Below are 16,691 nucleotides of genomic sequence, written 5' to 3'. Positions count from 1 at the left end.
CTTTCATTTAAAACTTCTGCTAAAAGTAAAATCAGTTGCTTTTAGTAGCCATGCCAGTTAGAGGAATAATAAAATTATAAACTGCTTCCAAAACAAGAAAATGGTTAATTATTCAGTAATGTAAAAAAAATCATTCAGAAGCAAGTACTTGACAAACACAAGTTATTTGAACATTTGGTGTAGTTTGTTTGTTTGTTTGTTTTCCAGTTTTGTCAGATGTCTGTGTCTGTAATTAAGACATTACTGCTCTCAAAGAAAGTGTTAGTATTATTTGTTGAGCATGCTATGTAGAGAGGATCTCTCCACTATAATATCAACAACTGATTATATGATTATTGAAATTAGCTCTAATTTTGAATATAATTTTATGCAGAAAATAAAGTAACTACTTCAATACAATGTTGTCCTCAGTTTAGAAATGGAAAAAAAAAACAATCAGATAATGTGTGAACATAAATGTAATACTCTACTTTTATTTACAGATGGTAAATTTTAATTTGATTTAAACACATATGTTAATTAAAACACATTTCACCAGCTACTTATAAAATTAAGCCCTATTTTGTTTGATGTTGGTGGAAACAGGAAATTTGGAGCGATGTCTACTGCTACAGCTGTTTGCAGTACTTATATAACACCAGATGTGAGATTGATGTATCTGTAGTTTGCCCTCTCCTGTGAGTTGCAAGTGATCAAACAGGCAAAAACATAATGACAGGATGATTAGACAAATTTAGCACAAAGGAATTGTTCAAGACATTCCTAAATTACCACCCGACCCCACACACAGTGATGGAAAATGTATTTATTGCAATGTCACAGATACACAAAACCACTTATATCCACAACTAATTTCAAATACAAGCTTATTAATTGTAGAAGGCACCTTAGCCATATCTTAACTGGTAGTCTTTTAAAAGATGCAATACTAAGAGATCCAGAAAACTAGGTGTGAGCATTTTCTAAACCCCAGGTGTGACAAATCATCAATGTAAAAACAAATACCTTTTCCACAGATGAATTTTTGTTATTAAATTATTCTAATTTAAATGAGCTGTTCTATGACATACCAATAGTAGAAGAAGCAATCGTTCATTCATATGTAGCTGGACTGCAGTACAAAGGTGTTGGTAAAAGCTGTTGAAGCATCAGCCATACTTCGCTTTTTCTGTTGCTAGAGCCAATCTGCGAATGTTTGCTATGCAACCAGCTGCTGCCTCCTGCAGAGTTTCATCTGTAGAGCCCACCATAGTCAGTAGGAGCTACAAAAATAATATTAAAAACAGCATAAGAAATACAAAAAGTATGCTATCATTTAAATAGTATTCAAATCATATTTTTAACAATTGGATGCATTTACTCACATATATATAAGAAATAAAATATTGAAAATTATATTAACAAAAAACATTGTATTATATGTGTCCATATATATAGATATTTATGTATACTTTTGTATACCTATATGTATTAACATACACATAGAGCACAACACTTTATATCTTATCACATTTGTACCTGCAATTTGATATTTCATGTCTGATTTTCTATTTATTTTATCTATCATATCTGCCTATTGGATCTGACTTGGATTTTTTTCTTGAAAGTAGAAATTACGTATGTGTTAATCGAAATCGTGGTTTCCCTTGAGGGCATACTAGTATATTTGTACATGCTCAAGATTTTTAATAAACAAAACCATGCACTTTTTTTTTTTGCTTTTTTTTTGGCCTTGATCATAAAACTGGATCCATGTGAAGGGACCCCCGTGTCCCATTGACTGTAATAGGTTTCTTTATTGTCACAGCGAACCACTCACGTTAAACTGCTTGAGGGATACAGATCTGGGCATACCATTCTTATATGGTTAAAGTGAAAAAACAAAAGCTCAACAAAGGCACCAAACGTTTGGAGCGGATTCAGCTCTTCAGTCATGTGGAGTAGATTCTTTACTCTGGAAGTCATTCAATTTTTTCAGTGGAAATTCCCTTGGAGTAAGGTACTGTTCAACACAAGCATGACATAACACAGGCCTTGATGATAAAACATTTTTATATATCAGAAAATCATTAATAATGGTTTTGGATCTCTTTTCCTTAGTGTGTTGCAAGTCAGTGATGCAACTGCAACTGCAATATATGCTGGAAAACAGAAGACTCTTGCCTAGCTTAAATCAGCTCCACACAATCCTCACATTTCTGAAAATCTGCCAAGCTTAATGTGCGTCCAGGTATTTCGAAGCTCAGACAGCTCTAATTAAAACCTATATTTTCAGTCTGCAATACTTAGGATTCTGTGTTCACCCAAACAATGTCAAACCACAAAGAAATCTGTTATCACTCAACTCCAGAGCATATTTTTCATACAGCTAAAATATTACATAAAATTATGAACTGCTAAATATAAAAGTATAAATTGAATGCAGACATTAAATTCATATGCTACCTTTTTCTAACCTTCCAGCAATCATGAGGCATGGGCCACAGCTGCACACATATGGCATTTGCTTATAAAGATCAAAGCATTTTATACTTGAGGAAGTATTTGTGTTAGCCAAATGTACAAAACAAGCATCTTGCCAGTCACCTTTCACCCTTTGACCCTTATATGTAACTTGTAAGAATGCCTGTAATATGCCTGAATTATGTCAAAAAGAGTATTATGTAAATGAAGCATCAAATATTTTTTTTCTAGCAATTCTTCTTCCCAAAATTTCCATTGGGGTAATCAACTGTCTGTGTCCAAATAGCTAAATAAGAGCTCTTAAGGTGTGAACACTTCTGAAAGACTAAACCAGAGGTATATGTATTCAGTGACAGTATATAAGAAAAGAAGACAATTAAAGAGAAAGGTTTATATTCTTGTGCTTTATTTGCAGGAAAACTCTGGCCAGGTTCATCAGCCAGTGAAGTCGGGGGAAATTTCACCACTGACTTGGGCTGGTGGCACGATGAAGCAGCACGGCTCTGTGCAGTGATCAAGCTGCCCTACAAAGCACGAAGGCCAGAATGCAAGTCTTATCAGACACCTACCTTAAAAGAAATACCCCTGAATGAAGTTCTTTCTTCCTTGCTAATTTCCACCAGCTGAATTCTCATTAACTTAAAATGCTTCTTTGGGTGCCTTACAACTTTCTCTTGTAACTTACAGAGGAAAACTGGTATAGATCCTTCACGTCCCTGACTCAAAACCAAAAATATGTATGCACATACCGTTCATACGGTGGTTTTGGTAATGCCATAAGTTTCAAATTTGGGAGCAAGGAAACTATATGCCATATGTGATTATTCACTGCGTCTTCACAAACCTAGTGCAAGGCTTTTCAGTGTAGAGTGTGCAACTCAAACTTCCATAATAAATTCAACATGAGATTTTTTTATCAGTTCTTGAGAGCAGACATTCATCATGAAATTAATATTTTGGAGAGGTATTGTTTAGTGGAAATATAGCAAAAAGTCAAAATAAACCTTTGCCTTTGTTATGACTCCATGTTAGGTAGTCCTCAATACAAGGTTATTAATTTATTCTTTTAGCCACCACTTCTGGGCTCAGAAGACTTGGGAAAATAAATACTTTTTTTGTCACTTTCCATGGTGAGCTCAATATTAAGCAATGACAACGGCAGTGGTGGGGACTGGAGGGGGATGGTTGTCTCTGCTTTTTATTGCAGCTACATGTTGGAGAATCAGAGTTTGGTATCAAAGAACAACACATTACAGGACATGGATTCAAGGTACCTTTGCAGATGCCTAAAGAATTAGTGGTATGCAACAATGCAAACAGCAATTTTTATGAAGATAATAGAACTGCTTTTTTTCCTTCTGAGCTTGGGGGATCAATTGTTCTCTAATTTCTCATTCTCCTCAATCACTTGCCAGTTGCAACATCCATAAGAATTGCCACATTATACAAAATCCTGTACTACAGCATCTCAGGATTTTCAGAATATAAGTTCAAAGAAATATTCCTGGAAACACATTCTTATACAGTTGCTGTCTCTGGGGACTGAGGATATACAGCACTATTTGCCAGTCAATTTATTCCATGTGTTAACAAGAGGGCAACTGCAAAGATTATTAAAAATGCAAAATATTTCAATGTAAGTAGGCGATTATAAACTTAGGAATCTAACTTCAAAGATTTGGATATAAATGTTATCTTAAATGAAATAAAATTTTATCCTTTTCATATGCACCAGCAAAGGTATAATTCTCTTGCTTCCTAATTGCCACTTCTTGATGCTTTTGTGGGTTCAGTTCAATTGACTGGCAATTTGGGTCATCCAATTCAGCTATGGAAATGTATGCATAGATAGTATCCACAGATCGTATCCACATACTGCATGTATTTGACAAGTCCAAGAGGGCTTTTTTTTATATATATTTAATTTTTTTTTTATTCCAATGCACAAGTGCACTATTACATGTCCTTCTTCTTGATGCAATGTCCTTGAACTTCATGTATCCCTTCCCTTCACTGTTCAGGTATTGTTTTCTGACACATGTAAATGTTAACAGATGTGAGAAACAGTAAAAAGCATGTGGTATAAATGCTTCTTTCTGGCACATAAGAGGCACTTTCCATAGACAGAGAAAGCATTTGCAGTACTATGTAGACTTCATTTTCAGTTGGCAGGTATCTATATTCTAAGGCAACAGTCCAAAATTTTTTGCACAGTTAGCACGTCATACCAGCAAATAAGCACAAATACAAGCTGTTTGGGGAACGTACAGAGCATATGTAGCATTTATGGGTTCCAAAAGCAGGAGTAGTGCACAGCCAAATCATTTAAACATCCAGAACAATTAAGAAGATTTTGCTGTTACTATCCCAGCTTTAAAATAGCAGACAACTGTGCGGCTGCATTAGCATAGCACAATCACAGAGTAACTCTGAACGGAAGGGGTCTCAAGGTCTCTCGTCCAAGCTCGTGCTCAAAGCAGGGTCAGCCCTGAGATTTATACCAGGTTGCTCAGGGTTTTATTCAGCCTGATCTTGAAAACCTCTGGGGTCGCGGACTGCACAGCCTCTTTAGGCAACCTGTTGCAGGGTTTGTCCCCAGAGAGACAAGGCTTTCCCTATATTCAGTCTCTCTTCTTTCAGTTTATGCCTGTTGCCTCTCATTCCCCAGCCATGTATCACCGTGAAAAGCTTTGCCACATCTTTTTGATGACTGACCTCCTTGTAATTACTGGAAGGCTGCTATTAAGTCCGCCTGAAGCTCTCTCTTCTCCATGCTGAAAAAACCACTTCCCTCAGTTTCTTCTCACAGGACAAGTGCACTAGCTCTTCACCATTCTGGTGGCAATCTGCTGAACTAGCAGTTTATCCGTGTCTTTCCTGTACAGAAGGGCCCACAGCTGGGTGCCATGTTCCAGGTGAGAGGTAATGAGTACTAAGAGGAAGAAGAATCACTTTCCTCAACCTACTGACTGTGCTCCTGCTAGTACAGCCCAGTTCTTTGTTGTCAGGACACACTGCTGGCTAAGGCTGTCTTCCAAAATCTCCATGCCCTTTTCAGTAAAACTCCTCCACTACCAGTCAGTCATTAGCCAGCATCACTGCAAGGGCAAGTGCAAGTGCAAGTGTGAGTCCTTCTCAGGCACAGGACTTGGTCTTTGTCCTTGGCTGAATTTTGTAACGTTCCTGTTGACGTGCTCCAGCCCTTACCTTTGGTCAATCTATGTTGACTGTTGCCAGTCAGTGTCTCCTTCCTGTGCCCAGAAATGTGTTCAAGGAGGATTCTTCCCATAATTTCCCCAGAGACCGATGCAAGGCTGACCAGGCTGTAGTTTCCTAGACTGGGAGGAGGAACTGTTGCTCTGAAGACATGCTTGGCAAATTCCCATTGCTGCGTCTTATGCTCCCTGGCATACCAAAGTCATAACAACTGTTCTTCAGGGAAACAGTAAGAAGTAAGGGGGTAAACCAGAATATTTGCTTGCACGTTTATGCATCGCCAGTGATGCTGCCTTCTACTGGTTGAAAGCACAGCTTCCTTACGATAGTGTCTCTAAAGTCACAAAATATCCAATTGAAAACCCATTTTTTCAAACAAGATAACACAAGAATCAACAAATCAACTTGTAAAAGTGTCCTTCCAAAATGGGTATGTTTCCCTGGATAAGTAAGACAGTAATAAAAACAGGCTATTACTTCCCATTTCTATGAAGATGTCTTTCCAGAATTTTTCACTTCTACAGAAGAAGTAGCACAAGGAGATTTTAATGCAGAAAAAGTGCAGACAAGTTTTACATCAATAAATCCTAAATGTGACAAAAACTCGTAAGGAACCATAGTGCCATGACCTGGGTACAATATTACATAAGTATTCAATTTGCTACTTCCTTTAGACACAGTCTTTCACAGCTTCCCATCTCACAGGTGGGGGAAGCAGAAAATACGGGAAGTGGTGTTTTCAGAAAGAATAGTTTGCAGTTAGTCACTTGATGTTTCTACGAGTTTTCCAAAGCAGTGGACAGTGTAGAACAACACTGCTGGACAGAGGTTCCTGTACTCATATAAAGCAGATACAGATCAGCCTAAGCTATACTCTGGAGTCCTGTGAATATGAAAGCAGATAATGGAAGAATAACTATTAAAATAATTTTAATGCCTTTTTTTCTATTTTTTGTTCGTTCATTTGTTTGCTTGTTTATGTTTTTCTGCCCTGTAAAACAGATTTTATTAGATTTTTTTCTGATCAGAAGGAAATATGGGCTAACTCCTTCAATAAGATTCATATCTATACTGGGAAGCTAGTCAGAGTTCACATAGGACTTAAAACTCCTGGAACTAAAGACATTTACTTCAACACAACTGCTGCTTCTATCTGCTGTGCTGGTGATGACATCTTGTAGATTGACATAACATTTCCAGTTGGTGGTAGGACTTGCCATTTCTTTGGTTAAATTTAGATTTAGTATCTGACTTCTTTTACATGCAACATTTCCTAAAGGATACTAAATTTCTAGCACTGTGATTTTCTAATTGCGTAACACTTCTTTTCCAAAAAAGACATTTTTCACATGCTTTTTATAAACCTAACCTAAAAAATACTTTAAATAAAAGCATATGGTGGAAGCTTATCCAAGAAAGTATCAGTCTAGATCCAGGCAGCATTTTGCTAACTTTCAACACCATATTGCACACTGGAAAATATTAAAGCACCTAGTTTGAGTGTTATGTTACACATATTCCTATGAAAATATTTCTTAAAAAAATTAGATTATAAATAATAAAACATACTCTACAATCAAAGCATAATGAGGGTTAAGCTAAATCAGTTTCTGAATTAAAATTCAGGCCCATTTCCTGATTTCTCCTTTCAGCGGAGTGAAAGGATGCCCCATGTACCAAGCACAGCCTCCTAAGAAGAAGATGCTCAAGCAAATTCTGCAGTGTTTTCTCTTAATTTTTTTTTTCCTCATGTGACACAAAGAGAATAGATTTCAGATGTAACGTCTTTGGGCCAGGGAACACTGTTAGCAGAGGTAGAAAATCCTGTACCACAAGGCTCCAGTGAAGGCAAAAGATGGGCAGGGCAGACACCCACTGTGCTGACTGCCCCTCACACAAGACCTCTCCACTCCAGGACTAAAGTCAGAGCAGCCCCTGACGTGGCCCAATTCACTCTGAGTGGAAAGAGGAGGAACTGAAACACTCTGGCTGGGCTGGGTGAAATCCTAGTAAGATCCCACCTGGCTTCTTTTCCTTTCCTCTTTCATTTCTGTCTTTCCCCTTCTCTCTCCCCTGAAACACATTTCCATTCTAGCAGCCATGGATAAAGGGTAACAACCCTTCAGCGTCAAGTCAGGCAGACTAGGGGATGAGAAGGTCCAAATGATGCAGCTTAGGCTAAGGTACACCTGAACATGGTAGCAGTCAGTAGGCTGGTCAGGAGCTCTCTCTTCTTTCTCATCTTTCCCTTACTCCTTAAAACAAACGAACAAGCAAAAACCAGTGAAGGAGAGTGCAGGGGGAAACCTGTACCCTTTCTGCAAACAGCTGCAGGACATGTTAGGGTGGAAACAAACTTGTCTGCAGTTTGTGGTGTACTTCCAGGTATTATATCACCTCACCTGCTTTAGAACTTAGGACTTATCCTCTGCAAGTGATTACTTTTTTCTGTATAACTGCCTGCAACAAAGCAGCTGTTAGGTAAGCTGAATCCCACAATATGCTGGGAAACAAGGGAGAAAGAACAGGATGGCTTGACAGATTCAGTGAAGAATTCTGAACATCTGATTATGGTACACTATCATGAAATGTTTACTATTTCTTTAGAAATAAACAGTTTCAGTGAACTTCAACAGATTTTGTCATGATAGATTCGCAATTTAAAATTCTTCTGCATAGAGCTCCCCCTCATCCTCCTCTTATTACAGCTAAACTTAAGAGCATTTGGGTCAAGGGCGTCTCCAACACAGCTGAATTGTGTGGGTCTCCAACACATCCGAATTGTGCTTATTGCATATACTCTTGAACAGAAATCCTCTTGGACAAACACTAATAAAATAAAAAAAATATATATAGCTCTCTTACTGTCCAATAAGGTTAAATGTGGCATTGCTTCACTTGTTGGAAAAATATTTAAAACCTGAATACCTATAGTAAATTATAACATGGTACACGCTAAATACACATACATACTTGCAAGTTTATATATATGTAGAAAACATGAACAAAATACTCTACAGCTCTTTCTATACCTCATCTGTATTAACTGTCTATTTCTTATAATCGTATTATTATTTAGGGGAGGGCGCCCCACTTCTGCACAAAGACAAAAAGGGCAGAGAATTCTGAATATCAATGACAAGGAAAATGTGAATAAAATGGTATATGGTAAAATGCAGAAAGGTTTTAAAACTTTGTAAACTTGCAGGCCACCTTAAAACACACTAAGTTGAAAGGTTTTCCCATCTCAAGTTGTTAGTCATTGGAATTCAGAGGGATATTTCCCACAATTTCAGATGTAGCTGAATATAAACATATAATGGAAAGGTAATACAGCTAAATAAAACTAGTAATAAAAACGTTTTGAATCTTTGTTTAAAAGGTACGATTATATGCAACCAATCAGGGTCCTTAAGGGCAGATAGTTTGAATCTACATTCAGCTGTAAGAAGTTTGGTGCAATATTAAGAAAGAATTCAATGATCATGAGCATTCCAACGTACAAAAGAGTCTTACAGGATATGAAATTCATCCCACAAAAAGCAATAGGCAGATCTGATAATCCAGAAGTGATGAAGCCCAAGGTCTTACAGCACAGTTTTATTTGAACCACTTTCTCTATTTTATTTTTATTTCATTGTAGTTTTCAAGAGAAGATTAACATATAAAAGGCTCTTGGTGGGATAGAGAGAACAAAGAATTTTCTCATAACATCAATACAGTGACATAAAAAAAGCTTTTTTCAATTCACTGGAAATTCATTGTATTAAAACAGGAGTCTGCTTACTTGCTACATGTAATGGGTGTTCAAAACAGTAGGCTTATGCCATGGATGTTCTTTTCCTTTCATAATTTAGTCTGGTTCTGTAACATGTTGGGGATTATCCTTCCCTTATTTTGCTGCAGCCTAACCAATTTTTCTTTTTATTCCCTGCTTATTTTCAGTATGTATCTGATATTTTATGCCTGCTTTTTCATATTTTGTTTTTTTTTTTTTTTTTCATTTTACAGGAGCATGACTTTTACCTTGCCCTTCCTTCCCAAATATTACTGCGGAGGTGGTATAGGAAATTGAAAAAAGATCTGCTAATTCAGTTTTGGTTTTCCAATTTTTTTTTAATTACTATTAATATGAATACTGTTATTTTGTCTCTGTCTGTCTGTCTCTAGCAGTCATATAAAGGCTTCATGGAAGCCAAGAGAGGGCAGATGCAAATAAACTCTCAGGAACAAGTCAGAGAAAAAAAAGCTGTCCAGGAATCCTCACATATGGTTCTACTCGACTTCTCAGCAATGCCCTGAAAACATCATGCATTTGGTTCTTTAGTTTACCTGTTATTCTTGAAGTACACCATAATTAGTCTGTCTTTAAAGACAACATTGAACTGCAGCAAAGAGAAACCACAGTTTCCAGACTACTGAGAAACTTTGCAGTGTTTATCTCAACCTGTATCTTAGACTGAGAACAAGGTCCAAAACCTTACTGTACTAGTATTTTAAAAGTACGTTACATCTACTGGTATTGCTGGACTGACTTCAAACTCTCTTCTGTATTCAATTCCAAGTACTGATTTTGATCTCTAAAGTCAATACAGATTTAGAACCAATGGTCTAAGTGTCTGTCTCACTGCCTATGTACGATCATAATAATCAAAACCAGTGGGATGCTTTTGCTAGTAAACATTACATATCAAAGTCTGGGGATAAAAGCAGGACAGCCATACTGTAGACCCATACAATAGCATTTGTTTCAAATAACAAGACAAAGTATTTTAAAGACTTTTTTTTTTTTTTTGGTAGTGTACTAGAAGACTGATCTATAATCTCATGTTTTGAGATGTGTGGGTGGCAACAGTGCATACATTTACATAAACTGGAAGAAGACTGGCATTGTTCAATTTATAGTCTGTTTTTAAACTAGCAAATGTACCAGAGAACATTCAATTAGAACAATTTATGAAACTAGCACAACTATATATATAGATATAAATTAATAAATGACTTCTGTAGTATTTTCTGGGTAGATTCCAAGATTAGTGTGTAGAATTTAATAATAATTTAGTTATTTTTTAATTCTTCACATTTGGATCTCCTTCCTAACTGACGTTAATTTCCCAAAACAAATAATATAAAATAAGAATAAGCCCATATATAACTACACTATCCCTTTGGATAAAACTGGGATGTCTTCCAGTCTAGAAAGACAGTAATTTATCTTAGGTCAAAATATGAGAAGTGTATTTGAACTGATTATTTATTTGTTGTTCTTTCTACATTAATTTCTTTCATGTTGGGGCACTGCTAAGGATACTTAGTAAACAGCAATTACATTAAACGCAGAAAAAAAATAGCACAGCATAAATGATTGTATAGGTAGTATGAACACAGCTCAGCTTTATTCATACAAATACAAAATTCTGAACTTAAGAAAGCACAAATGGACAAAGGTCTGTGTATAGCCCACATTTTATTTCCTATCTGTAAATTTCAAAAGTTGCCTGTCTTTCCTTGTTTTCTACTTTTTAAGTTTTTGCTTTGGATTACAGTGAGGTGAGCTGCAGAAATATTTTTTTCTTTATTTTTTCCTCTCTTAAAATTGATATTCACATTTGCTGAAGTCTGTATATACTACCAATTTTTGTATTACTCTTTTTCTTTTGTCACTACTTTTGTGATGTATGGAGGACAACAGACAGAGAACTGAATGTATGGTATCAAGGAAAAAAATAGAAGCAACAATGAACACAGAGTGGAAGTTACTACTTTTTCAGATTGTAAAACTGCTTCTATTTTGTTACTAGACAAGAACATAAGGAATGAATTATTTTACATTGAGGATTCAACTTCCTTAAATCAACCCAAATTTCAGAATGAGTTGAACATTGCTTTATGAACACTGTCTGATATAGTGATCATAAAATATATACAAGTGCTGGAAATTTGTATGCTTTCATAAAGGGTATGCTGTAGAAAAACATTACCATGGACACTTATTTTGACAGACATATGGGTTTTCTTTTTTTTTTTTGGCTCATTTGTTTGCTTGGGAGTTTTTAGTTTTCTAAATAGAAAGTTCTAGTTATGCTTGGGCAAGTGGAGGTTGTAGCACAAGTATTAAAGCTCTGACAGAGCTGGTTACAACATGTGGGGGAAGATATGAAAATTAATTTTCTAAAAACATGCAACCTTATACTTTATTATGGAAGAAAAAAAATCATGTGGACTTTCTAGAAGAATGCTACCATGCCAGAAGCTAAAAAGAATCCCTATCAATACTCTGAACTCTGCATGGTGGTTACTTTGTATTCCAGGTAGCATGAAAAGGTTGAAAGGTTGGTTTACCAGCTACCCAAAATATTATTTCATAATGCTTATGTTAGCACAACCACATTATTAACAGAATGTTGGATGTTTTGGGGTAAGAATACTTGGGGCACATTGCAGCGTAACTATAACACTATGGGGAAGCTGGTGTAAAACAAAGCACTACTCTTATATAGGGAATATTCTCTTTTCATCCTTCAGCTCACAACTGAAAAAAAAAAACAAAACTTCTTTTTCAGAAAAACACTATCCCATGCTTGAATCACGATAAAAATAAGGCGGTTACCAACTCTTGCATCTTTATGTAGAACAGTTGTGTTTGTTAAAGAGTGATTTCTAGAAATACAATTCTCTCATATGCATCTGTGATACTCAAGAATTAAATAAAATAACAGTTCTTCTCCCCTCTCCCTAGGACGTTTGCATGAATTTAAAGAAAAATAATTCTTATGCATATTGCATGAGAATTCTGGGATAATGAGATGAAGAGCAGAGAGATTAACAGAAACAGCCTGAGCAATCAGAAGCAAACCCAAGATCCAAAGTCCAGGCTTCAGAGTGTCCCTCACTCTACATTACAAGGGATTTTTGTTTGTCCAAGGACTTTATTGCCTTGCCCAAACATGGACCTATTTTTAGTGCTAGCGAATCGTTACTGAACATCCCTTTGCATCTGCTGCACATGTGCAGTGTGCCATAGGGTCTCTTGTAGTACATGCAATGCTTTCACGAAAGGCAAAAACTTTGTGCTGAGCTGTAATGTACTTGCACTGGAGATTTGGCATGGCTCAGTATTGTGAATTGCAGTTTGCAATCAGCTGTCACCTCTACTGCCATGAAGGACTAAGTATTGCCAGCAAACTTTGCAATCTCACCTTTCACCATCCTTTCCATTATCATTTATGAATGGCAAGATCCCTTGGCTGCAAAACCTGATCCTAATTCCTAATTCCTACACTTTGAGTCGTCATTTCTAAGCAGTTATTTATTCTTTCTAGGATTTTGCCTCCCTGTGACATAGCAGTTTAATTTTTTTATGAGTCTTTGGTGAAGAGTGCTGTTGAATGCTCTCTTAAAACCCAAGAGGAGTAAATCCAACACTTAAAAATGGCAAGAAAATTACTGCAGATGGATAAAATTATATGGCAACTGACGAGAAGATGAAATGCCTTATGAAGCAAAATACTAATAAAACATTATCTCTACAGTGAATGTCTAAGAAATCCAGGACAAAAGTATGATGGACCTTAGTGAGATATATACACCCTCCATTAAGCCTATAATGCTTGCTGAGTCCAGCAACTATGTCTTTGCATTTCTGTATAGGAGATAAGCAAATCTTATGACTTTTGGATTTGTTCAGGTTTCACAGGTACAATGTATACAGATAAAAAGAGCAAATAAACCTGGATCATCCCACATACCTCTGGTCAAGACAGGCAGTAGGCAAGTGGTAGCAAAAGAGAGGACCTCCCCAGGGCAGTTCTGGTTTTAGGTGTTCTAAATATGTTTTGGAGATCTTTAATGTTTGAGCATTGCCACAGGAACCTATATTATGTATCTCACCCCCAGTCCAGTGGTTGGAACTGTAATACATGCATGGCAGTTTGGAAGTACCTTTATGCATGCCTTCTTTCTCAATTCTATACCATGGACAGTTTCTTGATTTTTACCTTTATTTTCAACAGAAATGCAATGAGTAGACTAGGTACAACCTAAATTCACTTACCATCTAGCTTTCTGGATTCCCCAGATGCAAAGATAATATATAATTTGCGATATATCAAGCTCCTTTGGTAATTGACTAGATATTCTCTTACTTTAACATTCATTTTTTTCTTCACAACTTCCAGGATTAGAAGTTATCATAAACTGTTGCAAGAAATTCCTGCATTGATTAGTATCTGGTAAATACAGTCAATTATGACTCTTGGAGATAAATGCAAAATTAAATGAGATTTTAAGTAAAATGAAGTCATATGGGTCTAGCAAAAGATATCTTTCAGCTTTTACATACAATGGATTGTTATATAATCACCATTACAACTATGATTCACAATCTGATCCAGCCCTCACTGAAGTCAGTGACACAATCCTCATCGAGCTGCTGCTCCCTAGAAGCACAGTCAAGTCTTTAGACTATGCCAAAATACAGAACACTGAACAGAAACATTAACACTAGGGCTCATCTCATAATCTACCCATTACAAAAGGACTTCTTAGAATTTATACCTTGAAAGTGACAGCAATAAGATGTGCCATATTACTAAAAGATAGTGCAGAGTGCTCTTTGAAATGGCAACATAAAAGAGATTACAATGACTAGGGCTCGAAGCCAATTATAACTGAGCGCTAGGTTCTGTTGGAAAAAAAAAGAATAAAAAAGAAGTTTTCATAGATGACAACATGCAATGCAAACTTTGGTCCACTAAGGACTCCTGAGCGACAATACAGCCTCTATTTATATATATATGTATTAGTATGAATCTATGCGCATGTGCATATATTGTTCTTATTATTTCTTATACTCATTTTCTTTGAATAGCTCCTTACATAAAAGGAAACTATTTTTGATCAGCTGAGTGCCAAAAATAATTACCTGGAGTTCTGCCCTTGTGCATTAAGCCCAGTACCTCTCATATTCTAATTATTAAAAATCATAATTCTAATATCTGACAATGTTGATATTATTCCATAAATATTAAAATATTTCAATATTCTTCTTTCTTATTATTGCCAAATTAGAAAGAAATATTTCACATAGTCACAAGGATGAGACTTGGTACGGGGAGCTAAACAACTGCAAGAAGCTGCTCTGTGTATTTCTGTGGTTTAGAAAGAGTGCCAAGTCGGAAGGAAAAGACATTCTCTGAATTTTCTAAAGCAAGATAAATACAAAAAAGAAATATAGATGAAAGATGGAACAGCTATCTATGGACTCTGCCAGATTCCTTGGCTTTTTGGCACACCTATTGAAGCTGGCAGACTTAGCCAGTAGCAATCTTTTCCATTAAAAGAAGCAGCATATATTTTGGTTTAACATACTTTGTTTGTGCATTTTAAAGCTTCAAATATGTCTATTTAGTTTTTTTTTTTAATGATTCCTTCTGCACAGTTGGCTGCAATCACACTTATTTTAAGCGGCTCATTTATCACTAAAAGAGCTGCAGGGCACAGCTACTGTTAAACAGCTCCAACAAACCTACAGCTTAGTGGGACAAGCTTCTTTTTCTAAGACTAAAAGATGTTTAAATAGTGCCAAGAGGAGCTCTATGCCAGCCTCTAGGTTTGTTATCCAAACGTTACTAAATTAGAGGTCTCCTGAAGCACAGGGTTTGGGCAAAGATAAGCTGATCTCCCCTGGGCTGCTGGTTGTTCCCATCTGGAATCAGCCACATTTTAACAGAACACTTGCTACGTATCATAAACTTTAGTAGTGTGAAATTCTGAAAAATCACCTCAAGTCTGAGGCTTAATCTACATTGAAGCCAAACTTCATTACCTCTGGCAAGGTTGCAAAAGCAAAATGTTTTACATATAAGTACCCCTACTTTATGAATGGTGAAATTCTGCTTTGTTATGAAGGTAGAGGCTTACTGGGTTCTGCTTTCTGGAGCTGAAACTGTAAGGAAAATGTTCACACCTGGCAGTTGCCAACACAACAGAAATTGTGGTGGTGTAACATTGTCAGTTATCATTAATCCTTCCGAAACAAAACAAAAAATGTCAGTATTGGACTTGGTTTATGGAACCTCTTGCATCTGAAATTTCAAAGTGTGATGTGATCAATACATTTGTGGGTGAAGGAACTGGGCATACTTTCTGTAGCCAAGAGTCATGCAGCGATTTTGCCATCTAGTGCCCTCTTTCTTAACATCCAAGAACTGCAACAACTAATTTATAAAAAGCAACAGGCACCAACCAGCTTGGAGTATGTGCCAAACACATTGTGTCTCCAGCCTGAACCGTAGAGCCTGGGTAAGCCAACCATGGCAGTTAAAAAGAGGATACTTCTAAACTGAAAACAAAAATGTAAATGTTAAATATGCAAGTATACGTGTATTGTACATAGATAATATTTATGTATAGATATATTAAACATTTTGGATTTTTACAAGATATTTTCTTAAACCTTGTTTAATAATGTAAAACTACATTCTGTACTCCCACCAAAGACCAAAAGACCATGCCCCCCCCAACAACTGAAATCAATTTCTTCTAAAGAAGTAGGTGTCAGTGCTTTTGCATTTCAGTTTCTGAACCTCAGATATATATGGCTTATGCCAAAGAGATGTTTTTTGAAAGATTTCAGTAGAAATTTCTAGCAATTGTCTTCCGTATTTTTTAATTCACATTATTTATTTCACAAAGATGGTCTTCTGAAAGTATTTTCACATAAAAAAAAAATCACCAAAACTTGTAGGGATTTATGATTTTAGCAAACAAAGACCAATATTCTGGAAGAACTGTGCAGTAAAAAATACAAAAACGTATTCTTTAATACAGTCATTATAAGAAAGTATAAAAGAACTCTCCAAATAGTAAATCTGCTTCTGACAATAACATTCATAAATCATGGTTAAACAAACAATTTTTTATATGTTAGAGTACTACATTGAATGAAAGAGCCTATGTGTGATTAATTAACCTTTCTACCATTAAGAATAGAATTCAAAAAGCACAAACAC

The 16,691-nt window shown here is 36.1% G+C and overlaps 1 protein-coding gene across 5 annotated transcripts in view; it reads right to left on the bottom strand.

Annotated features, from left to right (window-relative positions):
• Nucleotides 1-453: 453 nt before the first annotated feature.
• Nucleotides 454-16,691, bottom strand: part of ODAD2 (outer dynein arm docking complex subunit 2) — a 93,665-nt gene continuing 77,427 nt past the window's right edge. For all 5 annotated transcript variants that reach the window (XM_035545467.1, XM_035545468.1, XM_035545469.2 and 2 more), the window contains one exon: nucleotides 454-1,262. In XM_035545467.1, coding sequence (XP_035401360.1) covers nucleotides 1,149-1,262 — 114 coding nt within the window. In that variant the 3' untranslated portion in view covers nucleotides 454-1,148. The remainder of the gene's footprint in view (nucleotides 1,263-16,691) is intronic.

This window comes from Cygnus atratus, chromosome 2 (genome assembly GCF_013377495.2).
Source record: "Cygnus atratus isolate AKBS03 ecotype Queensland, Australia chromosome 2, CAtr_DNAZoo_HiC_assembly, whole genome shotgun sequence".
NCBI lineage: Eukaryota > Metazoa > Chordata > Aves > Anseriformes > Anatidae > Cygnus > Cygnus atratus.
This window is presented reverse-complemented; position numbering and strand designations above follow the sequence as displayed.